Source organism: Tursiops truncatus, chromosome 2 (assembly GCF_011762595.2).
Source record: "Tursiops truncatus isolate mTurTru1 chromosome 2, mTurTru1.mat.Y, whole genome shotgun sequence".
Taxonomy (NCBI): Eukaryota; Metazoa; Chordata; class Mammalia; order Artiodactyla; family Delphinidae; genus Tursiops; species Tursiops truncatus.
In genome coordinates, this window is record NC_047035.1 from 75816942 (window position 1) to 75843879 (window position 26938).

General features: G+C 43.4%; 3 protein-coding genes across 5 annotated transcripts; all 3 read right to left on the reverse strand.

Annotated features, from left to right (window-relative positions):
• Positions 1–3940: 3940 nt before the first annotated feature.
• Positions 3941–12264, reverse strand: EDDM3B (epididymal protein 3B). Its single transcript, XM_073800694.1, has one exon. The coding sequence runs from the start codon at positions 6941–6943 to the stop codon at positions 6503–6505; it is 441 nt and encodes a 146-aa protein (XP_073656795.1). The 5' UTR covers positions 6944–12264; the 3' UTR covers positions 3941–6502.
• Positions 12265–12358: 94 nt separating this feature from the next.
• RNASE4 (ribonuclease A family member 4) lies at positions 12359–26846 on the reverse strand. 2 transcript variants are annotated; one of them, XM_004325439.4, is made up of 2 exons: positions 26711–26846; positions 12359–13619 (listed from the first exon to the last, which is right to left on the reverse strand). In XM_004325439.4, the coding sequence occupies exon 2, from the start codon at positions 13600–13602 to the stop codon at positions 13159–13161; it is 444 nt and encodes a 147-aa protein (XP_004325487.3). In that variant the 5' UTR covers positions 13603–13619; positions 26711–26846; the 3' UTR covers positions 12359–13158. The 2 variants fall into 2 exon arrangements, with proteins under 2 accessions (XP_004325487.3, XP_019790751.2); XM_019935192.3 differs by lacking the exon at positions 26711–26846 and adding an exon at positions 22512–22594.
• Positions 17108–26838, reverse strand: ANG (angiogenin). Of its 2 annotated transcripts, XM_019935191.3 has the most exons (4): positions 26711–26800; positions 22779–22902; positions 22512–22670; positions 17108–17730 (listed from the first exon to the last, which is right to left on the reverse strand). In XM_019935191.3, exons 3-4 carry the CDS (start codon positions 22644–22646, stop codon positions 17266–17268), a joined length of 600 nt encoding a protein of 199 aa, XP_019790750.1. In that variant the 5' UTR covers positions 22647–22670; positions 22779–22902; positions 26711–26800; the 3' UTR covers positions 17108–17265. The 2 variants fall into 2 exon arrangements, with proteins under 2 accessions (XP_019790750.1, XP_019790749.1); XM_019935190.3 differs by lacking the exons at positions 22512–22670; positions 22779–22902 and having other exon boundaries at positions 26711–26838.
• Positions 26847–26938: the final 92 nt, after the last annotated feature.

The following is a 26938-nucleotide window of genomic DNA, read 5'->3' on the forward strand; positions in this document are numbered from 1 at the left end:
GGGATGGACGTCTTTGCATATCTATATTTGATTAACTCCACAGTGATTCTGTTACCCATTCTTTGTAGAGAACCATTTTTCTTGACTGACATTGATTTTCACCCAATGTCCAAGTTCTTAAGACTGGTCTTAGGCTTGATTCTGAGATAAAGTCCTCCTGAGTGCTACTTCCTCCTCAAGGGATATACATAACAACGTATCTTTGAATTCTTGTACAGGAACTAAGGCTCCCACCCAGGTGGAGGATGGTAGCTTCAAGCTGAGCACAAGTTCTGGAGCACCACCCTGTTGCCTCACCACCAACCAATCAGAAGAAAGTCCCACACCCTGCAGCCCTCACCCCAAATTTTGCCTTTAAAAATTCCTCCCTGAAAACCATCAGAGATTTCAGGTCTTTCGAGCATGAGCCACCCCTTTCTCCTTGCTTGGCCCTGCAATAAACCTTTCTCTGCTCCAAACTTTGATGTTTCAGGTTGTTTGACATCACAGTGTATCAGGCACAACAACTTGGGTTTGACAACACGCTGGGCTAAAGAAAGTGAGTATTTCCTGTAGGATAAGCACTAGTATGCATGGCAGAAGGCATGATGAGGATCACAAAGGTTGCAGATAGAGTTTATCCTTTAGGTTTATTTTGTTTGCAAGCAACACAAATTTGAGCTAATTTGAGAGGGAAATTTTTAAGTGATAGTGAAACTGCACAACCCAGGTTGGGACTTGAACCCACTGCCTTTTCTTAAAAAAAAAATTTTATTTATTTATTTTGGCTGCCCTGGGTCTTAGTTGTGGCATGTAGGATCTTTGTCATGGCATGCAGACTCTTAGTTGCAGCATGCATGGAGGATCTAGGTCCTCGACCAGGGATTGAACCCAGGCCCCCTGCATTGGGAACACAGATGAAGTCTTCCCCACTGGACCACGAGGGAAGTCCCATGAACCCACTGTCTTTTAGTTGAGATCACACACTTGGTCTCAGGACTTAATGAAGCTCAGGTTCTTTATGACTCAAGGCAGAAAGAATTCAGTGAGAAAAAAAAGAGATGGGTAAGAAGTGGATCTATTTAGAGAGATACACATTCCAGAGACACAACGTGGTCTGTCTCAAAAGGCGAGAACAGCCTTGGGAGAAACACACTCCACAGACAGAGTGTGGGCCATCTCAGAAGAGGGCAAGAGGCCCCCAGATATGGGGTGGTTAGTTTTTATGGGCTGGGAAATTTCACAGGCTAATGAGTGGGAGGATTATGCCAACCATTTTGGGGAAGAGGTGGAGATTTCTAGGAACTGGGCCACCACCCACTTTTTGACATTTTATGGTTAGCCTTGGAACTGTCATGGCACCTGTAGGTGTGTCATTTAGATGCTAATGTATTACAGTGAGTGTATAATGAGGCTCAAGGTCCACTGGAAGTCAAATCTTCCACTCTCTTGGATCTAGTTGGTTCCAACCAGTTTATGTCATATCCTCAAGGGCTATGTCATTCTTTTAGAGGTTGTGCCCTGTCTGCTTCCCTCCTGTTTCAGTAGTAGTGGGAATAGGGTGGGGATTTATTGGAAAAATCTGGGAGAGATTACAATATGAAAAAATATAGCAGAAGGATCAGTCTTTGGAAATAGCTGGAACCCAAGAAGCTCGGGTGAGCTGCAGAGCTGTGCCAAATGGGCATGAATCCACTTCAAATTTTTTAAAAATCCTTGCATCACTACTTGAGATTTAGACTCTGAGGACAGCGTAGAGAATGAAAAAAAAATCATCTTTTCCTTTTTTCCTTCTCAGTTCTCAGCTAGGGCCTCTATAACAAAAGACAGATTAACAAGAGAAAAACAAACAGAAGTTTATTAGCATGAATATACCACATATACATGGGAGAAGCTCAGGGATGAGTAACTCAAGGAGGTGGCTAGAACTTGGGTTTACTTTCCATCTTCAGCTAAAACAAAGAAGGAAGAGTGTGGAGGAGGCAAATTATGGGAAGGTGACCAGGAAAAGTACAGTAAACAAGGATAGGGTTTGTTATGCAGATTTAAGTCTGTGGCTTCTCCATTGATGAGTTTCTTGTGATTTAGAGTCATCTTTTTCTTCCTGTACAGAGAGGGAAACATGCTTACAAATAGAGATTTCCTTGGTAATTGTAAATTTCCCTTACATAAGGGTAATTTATACTCTGTTTTCAAAGTTTCTCCTTTATCTACTGTTTCTCAAAATAATCCTATGTCGAAGAGGTACATTCTGGTCTCCTATAAGAGACAGTTCAGTTAGCCTACCTTGGGTCTCATTACTATTGTTTGGCTCAGTAGAGGAGATTGGGAAACTTAAAGGACAGCCCCACCAATGTGCACACAAAAAGGGGAAAGATAGTTCCTTAAGGGAAATGAATATGCCTCTTTCCAAACAGGGGAAGTGGATGTGAGAAAGTCTAAGCAACAACACAAGGCTATTATCCTATGTAGACCTGAAACAAATAGACTGCCAGCTATTTCTCCAGCAAAGACAGGTTTATTCAGGATCAGCAGAGAATTGTAATTTGGGGTCTGCAACCATGGCAAGCCATGTGCAAGTCCCTGCACAGCAAGGGAAAGAGACTGCTTTAACAGAGAGGAGAAGAAAATTGGGAGGGCTATAGTAAACAAAGAGTGCATAGCTTTTCATTGGCTGAGTCCTTGCCAGGAAAGAAGACAACTCTTTCTTCTTCCAGTTTGCTTCAGCTATGGTCACAGGGTGTGAGAGCTCCTCCTTCTGGTCTTCCAACTCTAGTTAATTAAGGTTTCTGTTTATTAATTTTTTATAACGAATTGTGCTTAAATTCATTTTCCTCCTATACTGTTTTGAACCATCATCTTATAACCTTTTAATAAAAGCAATTTTTTAAATTTAAATTTATTTATGTTTGGTTGCATTGGGTCTTCGTTGCTGCGTGCAGCTTTCTCTAGTTGCAGCAAGCGGGGCTACTCTTTGTTGTGGTGCACGGGCTTCTCATTGCGGTGGCTTCTCTTGTTGCGGAGCACGGGCTCTAGGTGCGCGGGCTTCAGTAGTTGTGGCACGTGGGCTCAGTAGTTGTGGCTCGCGGGCTCTAGAGGGCAGGCTCAGTAGTTGTGGCATATGGACTTAGTTGCTCCGCGGCATGTGGGATCTTCCCGGAGCAGGGCTTGAACCTGTGTCCCCTGAATTGGCAGGCAGATTCTTAACCACTGCGCCACCAGGGAAGTCCCTAAAAGCAAATTTTAAAGAGTTTTTTAAAATGAGGTATTTGTGAAAACTTATTGTAGGACAGCGGAAGAGACAACCCTAAAATATGACTCTAGGAGACCAGAATATGCCAGTACATTTTGAAGCAGCATTTATCAAGTGAGAAAAACAACCAGTATTTCCCCACATGTCAAATGATCGTTGATGAAGAACTATTACCCAAAAACTGAGTTTGTCTCTTGGTGGATGTCGAGCCAAAAGATACAACCAAGCCAAAGAGCAGGAGAAGGAAGGATTTATGATTACTTGCAGCAGGTAAGGAGAACACTGGGAATCTTTCCCAAAACAGTCTCCCTGGAACAGCAAAACTGGGGAAGTTTTAAGCTAAGGGTATATGCATATTCATGAAGGGGCTTGAGCAGAGGAGAATTCAGCATAGAACTGGGGAAAGGTTGACAGAGTCCAAGCTTTAGCTGACTGAAGTCAGGAACGTCAACAGCATCATTCTGTCCTCCACCTGGGTGTGGGCCTTAGTTCCTAGAGAACGCAAAGACTTTATCAGATTGTAATGTATGTCCCTTGAGGAGGAACTGAGATTCTGTTTTATTGCTGAACTATTGTTTCTTGACTGCTTTTCCTTTGTTCCTGCATTCCCTTACTTCCCTTAAGATCCTGTGGCCAGGCTTAGACCGCAAAATGGCTTAGGCTAAAATGGCTTCTCTTATGTCAAGAAAACCCTTCCTGGTTCTCTTTCTCCAGGGACCCCCTACCCTATCTGCTTACAGAACTGCTGTTTAACACTAATCTCTTGTGAATTTGGTGGGTAGAGGTCATCATCTCCCAGGTATTTGCTCATTCCCAAGTACACTGAAAAAATGGCAAAGCTGAGGAGCTATGCTTGGAGCACGATGACCAATCTAGATTCACTGGCTACTCGTTGAGGCCCGAGTTCCAGGAAGGTGTTGTTGGGGAGGATTTTTTTTCCTTTTTTCCCTTCTAGGATATTTGGCTCATCTCATAATTCAATGATATAAGACAAACTGACAGGAGAAAACAAACAAAAGTTTAATAACACGTGTAATACATGGCGGAGACCCAGGTAAACTGAGTAACTTGCCAAAATGGCTGGGGCCATCACCTTAAATATCACCTTCGGCTAAAGACAAAAGGAGATGTTGGGGAGGGAAATCTATGGGAGATGACCAGGAAAACACAGGAAACAAGGATAATGTTGTTGTGGTACGCGGGCCTCTCCCGTTGTGCAGCACAGGCTCCAGACGCCCAGGCCCAGCGACCATGGCTCACGGGCTCAGCTGCTTCAAGGCATGTGGGATCTTCTCGGACCGGGGCACGAACCCACGTCCCCTGCATCAGCAGGCGAACCCTCAACCACTGCACCACCAGGGAAGCCCAAAGATAATGTTGTTTTGCAGACTTATCATTGTCTTGTCCACCACTAAGAGTTTCTAGAGAATGAGTCCCGTCCCCCACCCCCCCACCGCTTCCTGGTACAGCAGGAAGACACCCTTACAAATGGAGATTTCTCTTTTACCTGTAAATGTCTCTTACAAAAGAGTGACTTCTATTTGGTTTTCAGAGCTCCTCTCATATCTGCTGATTCTTAAAAACTAACCAGGCTAAAATAATCCTTATACCAAAGAGACATATTTTAGGGTGGAAAATTCTGTTCCCTTATAGTGTGCAGCTTAATTTAAAGTGTCATCTAATTTAAAATGTTTATACCCTGGTCTTTGTTCTAATTGTTTCAAGGCTTGAGTCATTCAGTGATGCAGGAGGCTGAAGAACACAGGGTCCTTTAATGTTCAGTATCTCTCCTTCGCATACCTGCCCAGGCAAAATTATACGAAGCGAACATTTCTCTTACTCTGTATCTCTATCTCTCATTTAGCAAACAGAATTTCTGTGGACCTTACTTACTTGTGTTTCAACATTTCCTTCTCCAATCTACTTCCTCTTTCCTCCAACAAAATGCAAGTCTTAAGCCCCACTCTTTTTTTTTTTTATTTTAATTTTTGGCTGCGTTGGGTCTTCGTTGCTGTGCGCAGGCTTTCTCTAGTTGTGGTGGCGAGCGGAGGCTACCTTTCACTGCGCTGCGCGGGCTTCTCATTGCGGTCGCTTCTCTTGTTGCAGAGCACGGGCTCTAGGCGCGTGGGCTTCAGTAGTTGCAGCTCGCGGGCTCAGTAGTTGTGGCATGCAGGCCCTAGAGGGCACGGGCTTCAGTAGTTGTGGCTCATGGGCTTAGTGGCTCCGCAGCATGTGGGATCTTCCCGGACCAGGAATCGAACCCGTGTGTCCTGCATTGGCAGGCAGATTCTTAACCACTGTGCCCAGGGAAGTCCCTAAGCCCCACTCTTGATGAGAGTTTCATTTTAAAGTCCTCTAGCCCTACCCTATATCTCTGCCAAGTGAAAACGGTTTTTATCAGATAAACTCATTTGTGTTCATATCTTCTACTTAATGTATTATTCATCAGGAAACATACATAATACCGTAACTCATCTAAAATGCAATAGCCTCCTTACAGACATTCTTAAAGAAATCCAGGGAGAGGAGACAATTGATGGGCACTCGTCATGTTTGTTTTGTCAAAGTCAAAATTAAAATACCAAGTCAAAGGATAGAAAGGAAGAAAATCAGTGTTGACTGAGCACCTGCTACGTGCCAGGAACATGCTACATATTTTGTACCTAATCAGCTCTGGCCACACCCATCAATCTGGGTGGGTATGGGAACTCAGCATATCCCCACAATCAATGCCTAGGTCACAACTTTTCCCCAGCTTAGCACATAAACAGTTATACTTTCATCATACACACAAGTCTATTACACATATTAGACACACACATATAATACACTTTAAACCTACATACAGCACAAATCACATTCAAGCGTAAGCTATATAACTCACAGTTATAACACCCGTGCTAATCACACGACACATAAATAAATTTCACACATTGGAATGATAAAATTTATTTAGGGATGGGAAGATCATTCCACTTGCAAAGTTATAAGGAGAGTCAATATCAGGAAAATTCCTGGGTTAGTCAAAAAGAGATTCCATATGAGCTGAATCTTTTCAAAAATGTAGAAGTAAATCAGGTAAATAAGGACAGAAGGGTGTTCCAGGCAGAGAAACAACATAGGCAAAGTTACGATAGTAAGAAACCACGTGAAACATAACTCTCAGTAGTTGCAAAACATTGGCAAATAAATGCAAGGGCTCTTGGTGCAGGGAGGGACCACCACTTGGGAAGCACTGAACGCTAAAACCTGTGGGTGTGGGTCAACTTTCTAGTTGCTGATATCCTCTAACAACTGCATGTCCTCTATGTCATCAACAAACCCATTCATGCCACAATGGAATTCAATGTAGCTGTAGCTCTTGTAATCTTTGTAGTTGTTTTTGCTATTCTTCCGGTAGCACTTGAGTGTTTTGAAGGGATATGGGGCCCATATATATACATTTCTGTAGTGATCTCTCCAGTTCCTGATGCATATATGCTCAATCTTGTGCCATACGGTATAGACGAAGATGTGATAGTTCTCGTCTTTTGAAACACCTCTTTCCCTCATCAGATCACTGCACTTGTACTTGCTGAATTCCCAGTTCGTGCTAGGGTGGTGCTGTTTCACGAATTCCCTCCAGGAAACGTTCTGGCTGTGTACAAGGAGCCCACATAGAGGGAACAGCAGGGCCAAGAGAGGGCCTAGGACCTTTAGAGAGGATGCCATCTCAGTCACCAGGGCCACCTGTCGGGGTACAGGGAAGAGAGAGGAAGCACTGCTGAGCTCTACCTTAAAATTCCTCTCTGCCAACGTAGGCCCTTCAACCAAATTTTATCATTTGGTTCCCAGGCTAGAAGGTGATAACTCTCATTAGATAATTAAGTTTATAAGAACTGAAAATATGTTACAGCCTGAGTGAGATAAGCACAAAGTTGTAAAAAACTGATGAAGTTCATTTTGAGAATTCCAAGTACCTCCTGTCTGCCATCTCTTCCACCTGAACTGAGGAACCAATCACCCTCTAGCTAGCTGTTTTGCAGTCCAGATCGATTCTTTTTTTTTTTTTTCAATATTTATTTATTTATTTTGGCTGCACCGGGTCTTAGTCGCTGCATGCGGGATCTTTTAGTTGCAGCATGCGGACTTCTTAGTTGCAGCATGCGGACTTCTTAGTTGCAGCATGCATGTGGGTTATAGTTCCCCGACCAGGAGTCAAACCTGAGCCCCCTGCATTGGGAGCTCGGAGTCCTACCCACTGGACCACAAGGGAGTCCCCAGATCAATTCTCAAAAGAGCATGTGTCCTAAAGAAAATGGTATTTTAAGCCCTATGTCTGTGAGGTGGAAAGTGTTGTTGCCTCTTAAGGGGATACAGAAGATGAATAGAGACTTGGGAGATATTTTTGAAGCAGGAAGGCTTTGGTTCCTTGAAATCTGAGGCTGCAACTACGCTGACTCTGCAAGATGGTGCTTACCAGGATCTTGACTTCTTTAAGACACTTCCCCAAAGCCTGTGTGAAACATGTTATCACTTGTGACTACCCACATCCCTTCTCAGAGGCCACTTCCCTAATTATCATCATTATAAACGATCTTGATCTATTGTTAAGAAGGTCATCATAAAGGAACTCCAGTTTTGAAATATTGTTCTAATCAATCAAGTACCAAAATTGAAACTGCCCTCACAACAGCTACTCTGGTCAAAATTAGAGCAGAGAGTTGCTTGAAAAAGTCTTCCCTTTAAACTAGCTCTCTGTCGTCATTTACCATGAGGAGTATACCCGGCCCTGTGGAATTTCTAACCTGATTCTCAACTCTCTGAGTGTGATGTCCTCAGATGGGCTTAATAATAACTCCCTCACAAACCTGTAAGAGGCTAATAAGATACGTGTACTGAGAGCGTATCTGAGAATGTCAAGTACTCCATCAAACAGAGCGCAAGGGGTAGGCACGTTCTCATTTGTGGCACCCTACCCCTGGCTCAAAAGGCCTAAATAGGATGAAGAGAAGACCAGGATTCAAGCTGCTTCAATGTACAGTTGGCCCTCTGTATCTATTTGTTCTGCACCCAGGAATTCAACCAACCACACCATGGATTAAAAATAGTCCCCCCTCAAAAAAAAAATCCAGAAAGTTCTAAAAAGTAAAACTTGAATTTGCTGTGTGCTGCCAACTATTTACATAGCATTTACATTGTATTTACAGTTATTTACATTGTATTAGGTATTATAAGTAATGTAGAGATGATCAAAGCATATAGGAGCATGCGCGTATGTTAGATGCAAATACTACGTACACCATCTTATATAAGGGACTTGAGCAAGCTTGGATTTTGGTATCCTGGGCATGGGGGGGTCCTGGACCAATGCCCCCCGTGGATACTAAGGGACAATGGTATTATGCTCAGGAAGATTGGAGAAGAAGTGGGGAGGGATGGAAGAGTGGAGAGAGGCTCCAAGAACTGTTTCAGTGAGATTAACGCTGAGTTGAGTCCAGGTCTTTGGTTCTTACAAGTTGAGTCACTGTCTATTCTTTTTTTTGTGTGTGTGGTACGCGGGCCTCTCCCGTTGCGGAGCACAGGCTCCGGATGCGCAGGCTCAGCGGCCATGGCTCACGTGCCCAGCCGCTTCGCGGCATGTGGGATCTTCCCGGACCGGGGCACGAACCCGTGTCCCCTGCATCGGCAGGCGGACTCTCAACCACTGCGCCACCAGGGAAGCCCGGGTCACTGTCTATTCTTAATTCCACCATCTAGAAGTCCAATCAAGCCCCTTACAGTGTTCCTGGGCCTTTCCCTCTAAGCATCCTCGGCACCAACCCTTCTAAACGTAACTCACCCTATTCAGATCCAACACTCCTGCCACTGGCTGTAGTAGGGATCAGTTTATGGATCTAAAGAGCAGAGAGTCTGTGTCTTTCCCCTTTTCTTAGAGCCAAGAAGTCTGCAGCAGTGAAGGAAGGAAGGAATAGCAGTGGGAGGTACAGTGTTCCAACTGATTGGCAGTGGGGTGGGGGCGAGGGACAGCCTCACTAAGAGAACCAGTTCCTATAGCGTCTCATCTAGACTCCTTGGGTTCACTGTGAGAATAGCCTGGAGCAAAGGTGTCAAACGCCGAAGACTGACTTGTGGGCATAAAGGAATTGCAAGGCCTTGGGTAACACCAGAGAGGGGTTATCTAGAGTTATCAGGAGACAACCAGAGATCTGGCTCCTAAACTCATTTCCCAACCAACTTCTAGGGGAAATTCCCTGGATGGCTATGTTCCATGGGAACTTCAGTGAGGAAAACCACATCTGGAGTTGTAAACGGTGGGACTTCCATTGAGAGGTGAAAAGTATCTAGTCAAAGGCACAGTTTGCGGATAAAGTGAGATCCTTGAATGTGTTTCCTATGAACGTATTTCTTCAAGGGCTGTTCCTAGCTAAGCCTCCTTGGTTGAATTTCTCACTGGGCCACCTTGTTATCAGAATGCCATAAAGGGTAGCGGAATATGCCACCCCAAAATATGCCTCTGAGGGGAGCAACATTTGCCTCCCCAAAATGTGTCACTTCGGCATGTGGATTATTTTGAGCTGAAAAGAATCACGGCATACAAGACTCAGGAAGAACCATTGACCTCCCGTCTAACTACCTAAAAGAATTATGAACAAAGAATACCATCTGCCATTTCAGTAAACAAAGGATATTGAAACCATCAAGCCAGCAACCACCGCAGCCACCCGCAACGGTGCCCCCTGAGGGGAATTCAGGATGGAGATAAACAGGATACTGGCCCTAGATAGTCAAGGTGCATCTCAAAGGAAAGATTTCAATGAGCCCAGACTCTTGCATCTTCTTATACATAGAAAAGTGCTAAATTCATTAAACTTAAGATGCCTGGTTTTTCTTTAATTAACAGTAATCTTTTGATGTTCCAACTACCTCTTGGGTTTTTTTTTTTTGAAAAACTCCTATATATCCTGGCTCCTCCCTAACCTCTTCAAAAGCCCCTCAAGGCTATCTGAGAGGCTGTCTCCCAAGCTTAGGTCCTCAGTAAGTCCACCAAATAAAACATAATTCTCATCTTTTAGGTTGTGCATTTTTTTCAGTCGACAGAATGTAGGTAGGGGACTTGTTCCAGGAAGACAGTTACACCATGGATAATTATAGTATAATATGAACTAGGTGTGTAGACAGGGAGGAACCTAGCAAAGTCTGTTTGTTAAAATTTCTCTCTGTCCCACTGTCTCTACAAGGCTCAACAAATATTTGTTTACCACCATTTGCTCCTTTCAACTTTGGTGAATTTCCTTCCTTCCGGTAATACTATCCCCAACATCCTCTTTTGTCTTTAGCTGAAAATGGTATTTGAGGTATCAGCTTGGGCCACTGGGGGAGTTTTAGTCAGCTTTCTTGGGTATCTCCCAAGCATACAGGAAATATACATTTTGTTAAGCTTCTGTTTGTTTTTTGTAAAAATAATAATAATAATAAATAGAAATCTCAATTAAATAGATCAGGAGACCAGAAGGGGGAGCTCTCATGCTCTATGAGGATAGCAGAGCCAACAGGAAGAAGAGAGATTTCCTCTTCTTTCGTGGCTCAGAAATTAAGAGACTGTCACAACTCAGCCAACAAAAAGCCATGCTCTGTTTACTATAGCCCTCCCAACTTCCTTTTCTCCTCTATAAAATTCTCTCCATTTTTGCTGGAGACTTGCATGTGGCTCACCATGGTTGTAGACCTCAAATTGCAATTCTTTGCTGATCCCAAATAAACCTATTTTTTGCTGGAGAAATAACTGGCAGTCTGTTTGTTTTAGGTCAACATTTTCTCTTGTTAATCTATCTCTTATTACAGGGGGATCTCATCCAGGTCTCAGAACCTAGAAGGATAGAGGGAAAATTCTTTTTCCTGTCCTATAGTCAGAATGCTTAGTTTATATCCAGAACTTGTCTTCAAAGCATGTTCGTAGCAATGCCATCCTGTTTCTTCTCTTGGAATGGGAAATATGTCATCAGGATTAGATGCGGACGTGTTGGTATTTACAGAAACTCTGGTGCACTGTAAACCCTAGCTCATGTCAAGTATTCCTTGAATAACGGGGAATCATGTGCTGATAGTCTAGACGGGGATCGTCTCAGAGGACGCTGTAAATCCAACTACTCTAGTTCTTTGGGTGAAGAGCGGGGGTAAAAAGGCAAGAATTCTGGGCACCTGGGTATGGAGGATTTGAGAGGTGACTCTAAGAAAAGATAAGATGGCCATCATGTGCCCATACATCTTGAGCCCTTCCCAGCAACTTAGTGTTATCTACTGAAGACCTAAATCAAGTAGTGACTCAAGGAATATAGAGGCAGGAGGGAGACACTCCTAGGACTCATGTGTGAAGTGGCAAGCTAAGAAAGCGATCCATTTTATGTCTGCTAATAACTCTTTTTCTGGGAAAAATCCCCAGTTTAAATTCTTCTAGGAACTTAAGTGAGGGGCAGTAGTTTCTCTTGAGTTAACAGGGTCTCCACTGCCATTAGCTCAAAATAATCCACATGCCAAAGTAGCACATCTTGGGGAGGCCTCTTTTGAACCCCTAGGTTTTTTAACAGGTGGCAATACAGTACTGCATACTTAAAATGTGCTAACAGGGTAAATCCTACGGATTCTCATCATACACACACACGTAAGGGTCACCATGTGAAATGATAGATATGTTTGGTAGCTTGATTATAGTGATTATCTCAAAATGTATATGTATACCAAATGAAGTTGTACATTTTAAATATAAATAATATATGTCTGCTACAATTCAAATGCTTTCAGCTCAGTCCTTTCTCACATACACACACACACACACACACACACACACACACACACACACACACACACACTTTCCTTCTTTAGCAGTTAATGTCTTTATACATCTCTGTCCCCCAATTTGCTCCTAAATATTTAAAGGGAGAAGGAAGGGGTATGAGAATTGTCTTGAGAGGAATCATTCTCTCTGGAGCAAATGAGACAAAGTTTTTTGTGTCATGGTCATTGATCTGATGAGCTTTAGTCTTGAGCCAGAGTTTATGAGGATATTAAAGTGCGTGCATGTTTATAAACTAGAGGAGAATTAAAAGAGGATAGGAGGGAAAAAAAATCTCACACACAAGACCATAGTCTTCTCAAATACTTGGAATTGAAGGTACCTTATTTCCTTTATTATAAGCAAGACTTGAAAAATCTTTCAGTCAGGAAGAGTCTTAATGATCAAGTACATTTTAATACTCTGACTTACTAGGGCGACTCAAAAGTTTGGGAAGAGGAAAAGAAAATCCCTTGTATAATTTCTTGATCTTATTAGATCCAAACACAGTAAGGTTGCCGCATTATACAGATAGAGCTCTCATGTTGCCAGTGTCTATTTCCAAATTTTTAATGCTTCCCCCAACAGCTGACATTTGGGAAGAACAGAAACCAGATATTTTCAAAACATTCCTTGTGATGAGGTGGAAAAAGCCCTGGATTAGTAACCGTGTAAACTAGACTTTTGTCTCAGCTTTTCTACTAACCTTTTGGTCTTAGCAAATCTCTTAACTTTGCACTTTTGTATATTGCAACACTAGCATCCCAAGGGTGCTATGGTATTAGAATGAGATAACTTAGATGAAAGCACCTTGAAATTCTTGAAGTGCTAAGTAATGACTAAATTCCAGAGGATGAGATTAGAGACAGCAAAGCTGACCAGTATTATAGAAGGAAGCTTATTACAGAAAAGCTCAGATTCATTATAAGTTTATGTCTCATCTTTCATGCAATGTATTTAACAGAATTGGTTATATAATGAACCAAAAAAAAAAAAAAAGGAAAGAAAGAAGCAGTGGAGACGGAGCCTGGGACAGCTCAAATGCATTACTCATTGTTATTTAAGGAGTAAATTAAAGGCCAGCAGCTGGGCCATAACCCCTGCTGGGTGGCATCTATTTATCAAAGTGCACAGGCACCTCTGGGTTACCTTCACAGGCAATGACAACACGTCTGGTGCTGGCCTTGGCCCGGTATCTGCAGTTGGGAGCCCTGGAACTTCCTGTCTCCCTGCAATCTGTGACCCTCACTACACCCTCATGGCAGTTCATCCGGCCATTCTTGCACTGAATATTGGCGGTTCTGCAGATACTATGAATGTTCCCAAGGTCTTCATGAATGAAAGTGTTGAAGCGCTTGCACTGATGTGAAGTCATCTTCCGTCTTTGCATCATCAAGTTGCAGTAGCCAGCATCGCCTCCTGTCACATCAGGGTCCACGTGTTGCCGCAGGAATCGTTGGTACATGCGATCCTGGCCATAGGTGGGCTGTACCAGCCCCAGCCCCAGCAGGGTCAGCAGCAAGAGCAGGAGTAATGCATGGGTCGTCTGGAGAGCCATCACTACCTTGGAGATGCCTAGAGAGAAACCAAGGGGCAGGCAAAATCATCCCTGATTCAACAGGAAGTGAGCAACCCAAAGCAGAAAGGACAATTTTTGGAGCGTCAGACAGATCCATTTTCTACACATGCAGTCCAAGGGTTAGCCCCAGCTGAACTCCTAGTTTGATATATATGGTTACTACTGTCCTTTGTTTCAAAGAGGCTGCTTCATGATGGTGGATCACCCCGTGTGAGTGATTAAACGGCTGACGAGGGACCTGCACTTTATTCCACCTACAGCCTATCCTTAACGATAATGATTAGGATCAAACATAACTATCATTCTTTTAAACGCCAGCTTCTAAGTTCACAACCACCTTTTGCCTGTGCACAGAAAGATACGAAGCTCTATGTCATATTCCTGTGTCTGATGCCGCATATATGCGATATGGAGTTGGGAAGTGAGGGAAGTGAAGGAGTTGTGGGAAGCAGGATGGCGGGAAGAAATGATGTTCGATTTACCCCTCAACCCCAGGACCACTGGATACAACTTCTGAAGATACACTTGGCACTTGGGTAAGAGCTTCATCACAACAATGTACTTTGGGTTGCTTTTCCCAAATCCAATTTTGCGCAGTTCTGTCTACTTTCTCTCATCCTGCTTCTTTGTGACCAACAACATGGTTTAGCAAGATGACTAGCTACAGAGTAGATTAAACTATTCATCCAAGAGCAAACCCATGACCTCAGCCACAGTAACCAACTGAGTTAACAAGACATGGAAAAACATTATGAACAGAAGTCCCATGTAGACATCAATGGGTGCATCTCAAGATTCTACCTACAACAGAAAATGAAATGATCCCTAAATCCTCCCAACACGTACTTTTGTTTAGAGCTTGCCCCAAAGGCTTTCTCCACTGCACACGTCAAATCTCAGTAAGAACTTCTTTTGATACTGTGATCCCAAAGACCTAGTTCTGCCACACTAACTGTGTGACCTTGGGGAAATGACTTAACCTCTCTCAGTATATTTCCTCACAAGTAGAATAAGCATAATAATAATACCTACTTCTTAGGAATGTTGTGAAGAATAAATGATAAAATCAATGTAAAGTGCTTATCACAATGCCTAGCCTACCGTTAAGTGTTCAGTATATGTCAGCAGTGGCCATTTTTACAATTTCCATTTTTCTTGGTTTCCTTTGTTCCCTCAATCTGATATACTAACAACTAAACTGAATTGCACATATTATTGACACCCTCCCTCTTATTTTGTAGAGAATCTGTATTCCCAAGAGATGAAGGCTCTTTTTAAGCCAAAATATCTCAGCTACTAGAATTTATGCTATGTCCCTGGACAAACGTTTCCTCTCCAAAGTGCATGGAATTTTCTTTCTTTCATGTCACCATTCTTCAAAGGACTTGACATTTGGGGGTGCTTCTTCTCTTTTCCTTGCAAAGTCAACAAAACATAGTGGATTAGGATTTCAATTCTTCAAATGATTGACCTGAGATAAAATGACTTGCCTGTGACTCAACATTTCATTCTAAACAAACTTTGGTTGTGAGAGAACAAGAGATCAAGAGCAAAAACTACTAGGGTTGGCTACTCAGCTGCTAGCTCCATCAGCAGGTCAGGAAGAACCCTATCCCAATGCCACATGATTTCCTGGGAAAGTGTCATTTGTCCTAACACCAGGGCAGGGTATGCAATAATAATGCTCTAAGTAGATGTTTGGAGATGTGAGTTTTCACAACTGTGATGTGATCTATGTAATAATGGTCCATGCCTTTGACTTTCCCCATCAAGACCGTGAGTTGGCAAGAGTCTGTTTGGAAGCCCCTTTGCCTAATATTAGGGAGACAGTCCTGGTTGGAGAACCAGAAAAAAAAAATCCAAATAGTCTACCAAACTCTGGAAATTTCTCGCTTCCTAAGAGTTTTTTGATTTTATAGTAAGATAAAGTTTCTTTCTTTCTTTTTTTTTTAACACTATACATTTCCAGAACTTTTTTTTTTTTTCTGTGTTGAGTCTTTGTTGCTGCACGTGGGCTTTTTCTAGTTGTGGGGAGTGGGGGGCTACTCTTCGTTGCGGTGTGTGGGCTTCTCATTGCGGTGGCTTCTCTTGTTACAGAGCACGGGCTCTAGGTGGTGCACAGGCTTCAGTAGTTGCAGCACGCAGGCTCAGTAGTTGCACCTCGTGGGCTCTAGAGCTCAGGCTCAGTAGTTGTGGCACACGGGCTTCGTTGTTCTGAGGAATGCGGGATCTTCCCAGACCAGGGATTGAATCCGTGTTCCCTGAATTGGCAGGCGCAGTCTTAACCACTGCACCACCAGGGAAGTCCCAAGACAAATTTTCTAATAAAGGAGGTTTGGAAAACCCTTCTCCCTACTTCAGAAAGAAATGACAATGTTTTTAATTTTGAAATAGATGAATTCAAGGCAGATATATTCATGTGTTGAGTATGTACCCATAACCTTTCATCCTTTCCTCCATAAATTGAGTACTTTTTCATCCTTTCCTCCATAAATTGAGTACTTTTTCATCCTTTTCTCCATAAATTGAGTACTTTCAGTGAGGGTGGGCTCTCTGTGGCACCAGGACACTGGACTATAACCCAGGTATTGAGGAGCCAGGGCTTTTGGTCCATTTGAGGGCATGTAGGCAGCAGGGGAGGCCACCATGGGGAATACTGTGACCACTATAGTCATTCATAAGATGGCAAAACTAGTGATGCATAACTGTAATTTATTAACTACTTTCTAAATAAAATATCCAGGTATCTGTTGATGAGATTAGGTAACAGGAAGTTAACCACTGAACCCATGGATTAATTAGCATATTTTACAGAGATTGTTAACCTAAGTTTGTATTTACTTAAAAACATCAAGTTGAAGAAGAATAAAGGGTAAGCTTGGAATCTTTCTATGACCTCCCCAAGACCTCACAGTTGCCAGACGTCAGTTGAGAAAGTAAAAGATTAAAGAGAAAATAATTATAGTAATCAATTTTTTGATCTTTATATAAAATAACCATGAGAATATCCTGGCAGTGTTCCATTCAAAGCAATATCAAATTACTTCCTGCTTAAGGTAAGAGTGGCTACCCTGAATGGATTTTGGTATTCATGCAGGATTACAAATGTGTGTGTGTGTGTGTGTGTGTGTGTGTGAAAGAGAGAGAGAGTGTAATTAATCTGTTGGTATTTAGTCCTAAACTCTTCTTCCTAGGGCTTAACATTTGTAAAAGTAATACTGGCTTATTAACGGTGGCAGCAAAACAATCTGCTTCTCCTAAAAATTCTGCTTAGTGGCCTTGAGCCCTGGAATTTTCCCAGCAGTCTCGGTAAGATGAATTTAACATCCTTACCTTCACGGAAAGGTAAAGTCCACCTCCTTCATGCCTGATAAGGAACTGACTGATAAGGAAAAAGGCATTTCTATCCCATCCAACCCTCTCAGGGGACAGCTGAATAGAGAAAATGGGGAAAGATCAATAGACCAAGAATCAGTGAGAAGACTTTGATTTTTACTGATTTCAGAGACGTTTTTATTTATTAAGCATATTGTAAAACAGAAAACAAAAAGATCAGCAGCTCATTTTCTGGATTCCTAGCAATGAATGTTGCTACAGTAAGAGGGGGAAATGCAAGGAAAAAAGAGCAGAGCCAGCTCTAGGCTACTGTGCTGGAGTGATAAAGGACTCCTGCAAGTGGGTGGGCCAGTCATTTCTACAGCCAATAGCAATGACTCTGTACCCTTTTGTGGCTCTGTACCTGCATGGAGGCCGGAGGGACCCTCCTTTATGCTTGCAAGTGGTGATCTGGAAGGAAGACTTGCTTATTCTGAGATTGCCTTCGCCAGGTTTTCCATTCGTATCATCACAGATGCCCTTGATGTCATTCTTGCTGCCATGAATAAAGGTGTTGACCTCTTTGCAGGGATTGGTCAGGTCTCGCCTCCTCATCATGTTTTCACAGTATCTGTCATCCCGGCCCTTTGGTTGGGGATCATAGTGCTGGGACAGGAAGTGTCTGTATCCGTAGTCTTCCTGAGCCAGGGTCAGTGGGGTCAGACCCAGACCCAGCATGAAGACGAAAAACAGGGGGCTCAGGAACATCACCATCTCTTTCAACAAAAGCTCCTACCAAGAGAAAATGGAGATGCAGTAGGGGCACAGAATAGCATTGCCAAATTAGGCTAAAAGGACAGGGACCTTTCCCTCTGACCGGGCGTCATAAATCAGGTATCGTCCGTCACCTAAGCATATCTTTTTCTTTTCCTTTCCTCATTAGTCTCATATGTCTTGTCTATCGATTCCTTTGGAAAGTCTATTTAAAAGTTTCCTGAACACACCTTCCAGCCCCAACCCCTCTTTCCTATCCCTGAAAATTTACATTTCTACCAGTTGTAGCATTACAAAATCCATTCACACTCTTTCATTCATATTAACTAATTTAATAACAAACCCTACATAAGCCCCTACTGGGTACCAGTCACCGTGCTAGGTCCTGGAACACAAAGACCATTAAGACACACCAAGTCTTGGACTCCCCAGGTGGCACAGTGGTTAAGAATCCACCTGCCAACACAGGGAACATGGGTTAGATCCCACATGCCACGGAGCAACTAAGCCCGTGCGCCACAACTACTGAAGCCCACGTGCCCACAGCCCGTGCTCCACAACAAGAGAAGCCACCGCCATGAGAAGCCCGTGTACCACAACGAAGAGTAGCCTCCACTCACCTCAACTAGAGAAAAGCCTGTGCGCAGCAACAAAGACCCAACGCAGCCAAAAATAAATAAATTTATTTATTTAAAAAAGAATAAATGGTATAGTGTCATGGATATTAAATTAATTATTAATTTTTATATTGTGCTTTTCTTGTGTGTAAGTCAATAAACATATTTTTGTAGCCCTTAAAGAGGCCACAGGTTGTAGCACTGAGCCTGTAGTGATGCTAAGCAGCCCTGGGAGTACAGCTGTGGCTCTAGAAAGACAAGAGGATTCGGGGTTCTGCTGGTTACATGTGAAGGCATGTGACAGGGTGAGCGAAATGACCTCTCTTTCTTCCTTTTTTTTTTTTTTTTTTTTTTAGTGAAGCAAGTAAAGTGTTTATTAGGAGGAAAAAGAGTACAGTACATGTGGATAGACACACAGAAGGGCTCAGAGAGAGAGACAGTCATGCCCTCGTGGTAGTTTGAATCACTTTGATGGGGCATTTCACTACCTTGCCTGTTTTATCATAACTGTAGACAAATTGGGTATACTGCCAAAGAATTACCAAATTAAACACTAAGAAATGACCAAATTATACACTAAGTCATTCCTCAATTATGAAATAAAGAAATAGTCACTGAAAAGGTTTCCATGAAGCACGTAAGAGTATGATCTGTAATAGCAGCAGCAAAAGTGTGTTCTTGGGAGGTTAGCAAGAAAGTGGTACGTGATTGGAAGAGTCCCACCTAAAAGAATAACAAGTAGTCCTACATGGCGGCTGCTCCACCACAGCTGCTGGGCTGCCACGCTCCCCACGCGGCAAGCTCTTTACATTTACATTGTGCTTTTCAGTCTCCTGGGTGTGTTTTCTTGAATTGTAATCAGTTAAGTCTCTTGCTCTGCTATGGGCAAATATTGCCTTCTAATGTCACAGGCAATCGTAGAATGGCAGGCTGTCAAGGTTGGAAGGGTCCTTAAAGGTCCCACAGGGAGCAGAAGCCAGAATCCCAGAGTCCAAAAATCTGGAAGTAGAACCTGAGCTGGTAGTACCCAAAAGAGTCATTAGGTGGCAGTGGTGGATAGGAATGCTGTCTCCCACGCTGTAGAGAAAACAGTGGGTCCTTGTAGGAGGTGCCAGTATTGTACAGGGGATATTGCTGTTCACCGAATGGGGTGTGAGCTGGCAGGCCTGTCTACAGTTTCTGTCCAAACACTCTATGCTTCAGATATTAAGCCCAAGGACAGGTCACCAGTGTCAAAGCAAAAGTCACAACGCTCAGTATATGCCCACAAGGATATCACAAAATAAAGATTTACCTCTTGTCAGGTTTCATGGGTGCCATTCCAAAACCATTATTCATGGGATCTGAGCGAACAATTACCTGTTTACTTCTCAGTGTTTCCTACCGGTGCATAATCTACAGGAGGGCAGGGCTCATATCATTCACCTTGTATTATACTACCTGCCTCACAGTAGACCCTCAATAATAATTTTTTTAATGACTGACTTCATTTTCTTCTCCAGGCCTAAATTTGTTCATCTATAAAATGAGAGTTGCTACCTCTAAAAGTTTGAAATTCCCTGGTTCTCATAAAGCATAGAGAGCCTTTCTAGTTTCACTAGCAAAAGTCCAGTGACCATGGAATTGTAAAGATAAGTTTGTATAAGTTTAGTTGGTAGCACAAGGCACCAGCTGGAAGAAAGAGATGATAGGATGGTCTGCAGCCCAATCTCACTGGTATGCAACATCCCTGAAGGCTCGGTGTGTAAGTCCAGCCCATACCACTTCTAGTTAAGGCACTGGACTGACCCTACCTCAGGGCTTGTCACCCTAAAAAGTCACTTGTTTGTTGGGAGGTTGAAGGTCCTCCTGTGCCAATCTGCGGAGGTAAAGGAATATCTTTGTTTCTGACTTACAAAATTTGCACATTCGTTCTATAACAACTCAGCTAAAGTTTGCTCAGGCTTATTGTAATCTTGACTCCCTGAGACATCCAGAAACCAAATCCCAGCAAATACACACCACTGGTGAGAGTGGTCACCACTATCTAACATCTGCTCCCCCAACTCATACCTTCCACAAGCATATATGCAATTCTCAATTTCCCAAAAAGAGAGGTAAAAGGGAATTGGAAGAAAACAAATAAGAGATTATTTGTGGTCCAGAAGTGAATCTGCCTAGGCCAAGGGCACAGAGCCTCACACTTGGTCAAGGGTGGTCAGACCCATTTACACATATCCTTCTAGACCCAAGCACATAAGTGTCAGTGGAATTTGTTCCAAATGTTCTTTAGACTAACTTTATCCTCTGTCTCAAACCAATCCCTTGGTCTTTATAAAAATTAACATTCTCTTCCTCTCCCCCCAGGCAATATTTTGTATTCAAGGGATCCACCAAACTTTATGCACCAGGGAATTACCTTGACCTTTAATGATGAGTAACTATGGTCAGTGTACCTTCTTTTGATCTTGGGATGTGTCCCACTTTGCTTTCAAAGAGCACCCAAAACTTTCTTTCTTTTTTTTGGCCGCACTGCACGGCCTGTGGGATCTTAGCTCCCTGACTAGGGATTGAACCCACGCCCTCTGCAGTGAAAGCGCAGAGTCCTAACCACTGGACCACGAGGGAATTCCCCCAAAACTTTCTTAAGGAAAGAAATTATCAGCGAAGGTTATAAGAAAACAGAGCTGGGACTTCACTGGTGGTCCAGTGGCTGACTCTGCGCTCCCAGAGCAGGGGACCTAGGTTCCATCCCTGGTCAGGGAACTAGATTAGATCCCACTTGCCAACTAAGTTTGAAGGCCGCAACTGAAAGATCCTACATGCTGCAACGAAGATCTCAGATCTCATGTGCTGTAGCAGCCAAGACCCGGCGCAGCCAAGACCCGGCGCAGCCAAATAAATAAATATCGAAAAAGAAAAGAAAACAGAGCTAAAAATATATTTTCTGTTTTCTTTTCTTGTTAAGCCACATACAATGCCTATATGGCGGTGGGGGGGGGGGGTTCCGGATGCCCTTCAGCAAACAGCTTTCCCAAATCTTTGGGGATTTTATCACAATTTAGGAGTCTCTCCTAAACCTCCACTTGCTCCTAATCGCACTAATTTCCCTTTATCTACATATAGGACAGTGGTCCCCAACCTTTTTGGCACCAGGGACCGGTTTTGAGGAAGACAATTTTTCCACGGACGTGGGTGGGGCGATGGTTCAGGCGGTAAGGCGAGCGGTGGGGAGTGGCGGATGGAGCTTTGCGCGCCCCGTCGCTCACCTGCTGCTCTGCGGCCCAGTTCCTAACAGGCCGCGGACTGCTACCCGTCCACAGCCCAGGGGTTGCGGACCCCTGATATAGAATATTCCCCAAAGAAATCTGTTTTCATTTTAAACTTTGGAATCTAATTCATTTTCTTCTTAATTCATGAGCTTGGGCCCAGAGGCTTTAAAAGGGGGGAAATAGTTTCACTGAAATGGATGGACAGCTAAAAATAGTATATAAACAAACAAGTAAATAAATAAAACAACGGATTACCCAGGTGGAAGAATCTTACAAAAACCTGGAAGTTTCCCTCCAACTGAAGAGAGGTTCCAGCTGTTCGTTCCTGGAGATGGGTTCCAGCTGTGTGAACCTGGAGGCCTCTCTTGGTTCTCATTATATAGTGATCAGATGAACAGGGTGGGGAGACTAGATCTAAAAATCCCCAATTCTGCAGAGACAGGCAAACCAAGGACACTGCTCTTGGACAAACAATGAGAGTCATTCACCTCTTCCCTGGGCATGACCCGGCCAGCTATCAATCCACCTGAATCGATTAGAGATTTGTTCCAGAGGCAAAGTTTGATAAACATGGCCTCTTGTCCCAAAGTTGCTTTTCCTGACATCGTGGTTCTTACTTTTGCCCAGGACAGGACCGAGGTTTCATTGCTGCCATGCAATGATCTGGATCCAGAAGATGTCGTTTCTTGGGCCAGCTCTAAGAACTGCCTCAGAAGAAGCCTGCAGAGTGAGCTGGGGTCTCTCGGCAGGATGCTGCTCCGCTGTGCTTTCTGTTTACCCACATAATTTGGTTTCATGAAAGGGTGCGAAGTAGGTTTCACAGAACCAGGAAAGCACTTCCAGAGAAGGTTATGTGACAGCTGTTAGCACCCTGCCTTTGACCTCAACCTCCCAGCTACTAACCCTTACTAACCCTCGGAAATATCCTTACCATATGTCCTGGGCTTCTCTTTCCTTTCTTCTTTACCCGTCCACAAATGACTAACTGCGCACTCAATCTTCTGTTCCTTGTAACACAGTTGTAAACTTGATTATCTCCACCATCAGTGCAACACTGACATTGCATCCACTCACAAAGTGGATTCGTTGCCTGCATAGAAAGTGGACTGAAGGTCACCAGGATCGCTTATAGATCCTATGGTTTCAAATATCAGGTAGCAGCAGGAGGCCAACCATTTCACAAACCCTCAGCACCCACCTTCACTGATGTTGGATCTAGGACACTGTTATCTTCTTAAAAATCCTCAGCCTTCTATTGTCATCCACCCACCTCCAAGTTTTCAGTCTCCCTGTATTTTAGGTGTCAACTGAAGACAGGCTGCCTACCAGTAAAACAAATGCACTTGAAATCATCATAATAATTATAATAATCAGTGTTACCTTTCACTCTATGAAGCGCTCATATACATGACTACATTTAACCATCACCGAGACTGTGTGAGGTGGGTATTATGTAAGCCTGTTTTTCTCATGAGGAAACTCTGAAATCAAACAGCAGGGGCCCTTGACTGAAACAACCCTTTCTTTTTCTTTTGCTAATAACTTTCTTGCCTCATCCAGCTTCTGACTATAAAAGCCTTCCATTGAAGAGCTCCTCGGAGCACCTCTTATCTACTAGATGAGATGCTGCCCCATTCGTGAATCGTTCAACAAAGTCAATGAGGTCTTCAAATTTACTCCGTTGAATTTTGGGTTTTAACAGAGCAAAGAGCAGCAGCGGGATGTGGGGCTCTACTGCCTCTAACGACGTGCCCACTCACTTGCCTTTTATGGGCAAACACACCGTTTGAGAGGGGCACCTACCGTAAATTAATCACACATCACTTTTTAAACACAAACTGAAGAATTGAGTTTTAAAAAGTTATCAGCCATTACAAACCACACAGCTGGGTTTTGCTTTGTGATTCAATCTGATGATCTTTTTCTTTTAGTAGTGAGTTCAGATTTATTAATACAAGTAACATGATTAAAAAAAAAGTTATCAGGACTTCCCTGGCAGTCCAGTGGTTAAGACTCCTCTTTCCAATGCAGGGGGCAAGGGTTCCATCCCTGGTTGGGAAATAAGATCTTACGTGATGCTTCATGCGGCCAAAAAAAAAAAAAGACTTATCAAACCAGTCACTTGTTGCGGAGAAGGCTGCCAGACCCATTGCTGACACCCTGATTGCCTCAGTAGTCCTGGACCAGGAAGCAGCAGCCAACTCCCACAGTCTGTGGGGATCAAGATGACTTGATCAACACAACCCCACCCTAGTCTGATAAATCGCCTGAAAGCAGAGATTAGATACTCCACTCCAAAATCGAGCACATACAGTCCCATGGCCTGAAACACCAGTGCAAGCACCAACTCACACAAACAGATCAGCCTCTGATTTTAGAGTTATGCAGTAGTGCTGGGGGGCAGCCTTCAGCCTCTGAACACAGCCGAGTCCTTTCTCTTCCTCTGGGGTTTCACTCGACAACCTTTTCACAACCTGTCCATAGAGCTGACAATGCCAAAAGTCAGCTGGTGAATGGGGAATGATTGCTTTCATTCTAATTGTTTTTCTTTTCACCTTGGCCCAATGAGGTTATGATGAAACAGAATATAAGATTTTGGAAAAAATTAAAAAAGAAAGTTTTACTATTTCATTAAAATGCATCTAAGTGTTTACTCAAAATACTTATAATGAGGAACTACAGTCAACGCTCCACATCCACAGGTTCCCCATCCTCGGATTCAACCAACTATGGATCGAAAATATTTGAAAATAAATTCTAGAAACTTCCAAAAAGCAAAATTTTTAAGTTGCTGTGCCCCAGCAACTAGTTACATAGCACTTACATTGTATTAGGTATTATAAGTAATCTAAAGCATGAAACTTATTTAGTGACAGAAGTAATGGTTAAAAGAGGATGAAGTCCACATGGAAATAAGGGTCACACCTCTACCTCCAGGAATTAGGGGACACTATTGATTGAGGGAGGATGGGGACAAAGTCCAGCTGACCCACCTCTATTTCCAAACAAAGACAAACATTAAACATTCCATTTTCAACAAACCCTTGTTCTGTGCCCATTCGCTCTTTCCCAGGTATTTCAATGTGTTTGGAGAATAGCTGTTTACAGAGATTGTTCTTTGCGCAAAAAAAGATTAAATAAAAACTAAAGAGAGATTTCACTGGCCTGCTGTGGTCCACTTTCTTGGCCAACTACTTTAATTTATGAATCACACTGGCAAATGCTTACAACAGTAACTCGGCAAACCCCTTAGTTTTGACTGCTTATAAGCTCACATCTGCTCTTTCAACAAAGCCAGAGCCATTCCTCTTTTCCTAGAATGATTTTCCCCAGCCTCTCTGCCAAACTATAGTTTTTCTCCATATTACTGGAGTACCTTCTTTCCTATAAGAGTCATGTTACCAACATCCTACAGTCGGAATTAGAAGAGGGACCTCAGAGACTATCTATCAACCCCTCATTTTACAGATGAGGAACCAGGAACGAAAAAAGAACATGTATCGCCCAGTGAATATTTGCAGTTCCAGGGACTAGAAGCTTCCCACTGCACCACACAGCATTCACAGTCCACACTAGTAATTTCTAGGAAATCAAAGATCATTTTAAAGGTGCCAATGAAAAGTTGCTGTTTAAGAGAAAACTACTTTGGATATTTCCATATATTCCCAAAATATTTTAACACCCCCATTATCTGTTAAAAAGTTGCTTGAAATATAAAATGTCTTATCCTTCTGCACTAACTAGTTAGTAGCTGTGTAGTTCAGTGGCTCTTTGAATACCTCTGGCTGCTTCTGGGAAGTTAGCCATGTGCTATTCAGATAATTATGTCACTTGGGTTTCTAGTGATTACATTTATGACTTGATTGTGAGGTTCCCAATGACACAGGAAAGGTCTTGGCTCTGTTGGGGAAGAGGACATTTTCTTCCACCCCTCCAGGTTCTTCTGGCTGGTTTAAGAATCAAATTGACATGAGACAGATTGACAGGAGAAAATCAAACAGATGTTTAAAATCATGGACACATTAGAGAGACCCAGGAAAACTGAGTAACTCGCCAAAATGGCAGAAGCCTCTCTTTAAATACCATCCTCCCCTCAAGGCAAAAAAGGATGTTGAGGGTGGGGAGAGTCAGTTATGTTAGGGTACCAGGAAAAGCGCAGTACAAAGTAGGGTTGTGATGCAAACTTAAGTCTTTGTCTTCTCCAGCAGGCAAGAGTTTGTAGATATTTGGTCATCCTCTTCCAGGTACAGCGAAGGAGGCACTCTTACAAATGGAGATTTCCCTTATAAATGTAAATGTTTCTTACTACAAAAAGTTAACTCCTACTAGGCTTTCTGGATTTTCCCCTTGTCTGCTGTTTCTTAGGAAATAACCAGGTTAAAATAATATGCTACAGAGATAGTTTGGGGTGGCAAATTCTGCTCCCCTACAGCTCACTTGAGATTTCCCCAGGCCCCAGAATGCTGCTGAAACTGTTTTTACCATCCTGCCTAAATAAGCCCTGTGCTGTTACCATTTGATGTGCTGTCACAGAGTAAGAAAGCTGAGGATCCCAAGGTTCCACTAAGAAAGCTTAGAGAAGAGGTTGGTGGCAATGTCTCAAAGAACGTCTCAACACTGGCTGAAGGTGGGTTAAGGGTGAGGAGATAGAGGAGTAAACAGAAAACGAAAACACGAGCTCCCACGTGTCAGTTGCGGTCGCAAAAACGGGACAAGACCTGTTTCATAAATCTGGCGATCATCCTGGGTACCAAGAAAAAGAATCCTTAGTTTTGAGGAAGTGTAGGCCTCCCCGGATTTCCTTCGGTTCACCAATTCTGGGGTCCCACTTAGAGCCTACGTTCGAGGCAACAGGCATTTCACGCTGGCATCTCCACTCAGCTGCGGAAAATAAGCATCGGAGTCGGAATGGGGAATCTCTGACTCTACAAGAACTGGACTTTTACCTTCCTTCCTATTCCTCAGCTCCTCCAGTCCGGTGCCGCAAACGCCTCCCCACCGAGCCCCACACTGCCTCTGCTAAGAGGCGACTCCCCCGACTCAAACGCCCCTGATGAAACTACTAAAAAGGAGGCGGTGGGGGGGGGAGATGGAGGAAAAGGAGCTGGAGGAGGAGAAGTGTGAACCCACCTCGGCCTCAGAACAAGTCTGCAGAAACAGGCAAAACGGTGGAAAGAGACGTGTTTGCTTCTCACCCGCTTCTTCCTCCCTGTGAGGACGATGGGGAGCCGGTAGCAAAGAGGAGAGGAGCCTCGGGGTGCGAGCCTTTTTGTAGTTGAGGCCCCGCCCGGTTTCTCCGAGAAGGCGCCTTCCTCCAGGACCCGCCTCCGCCGCAGGCATCAGAGCAGCCCCCGCCCC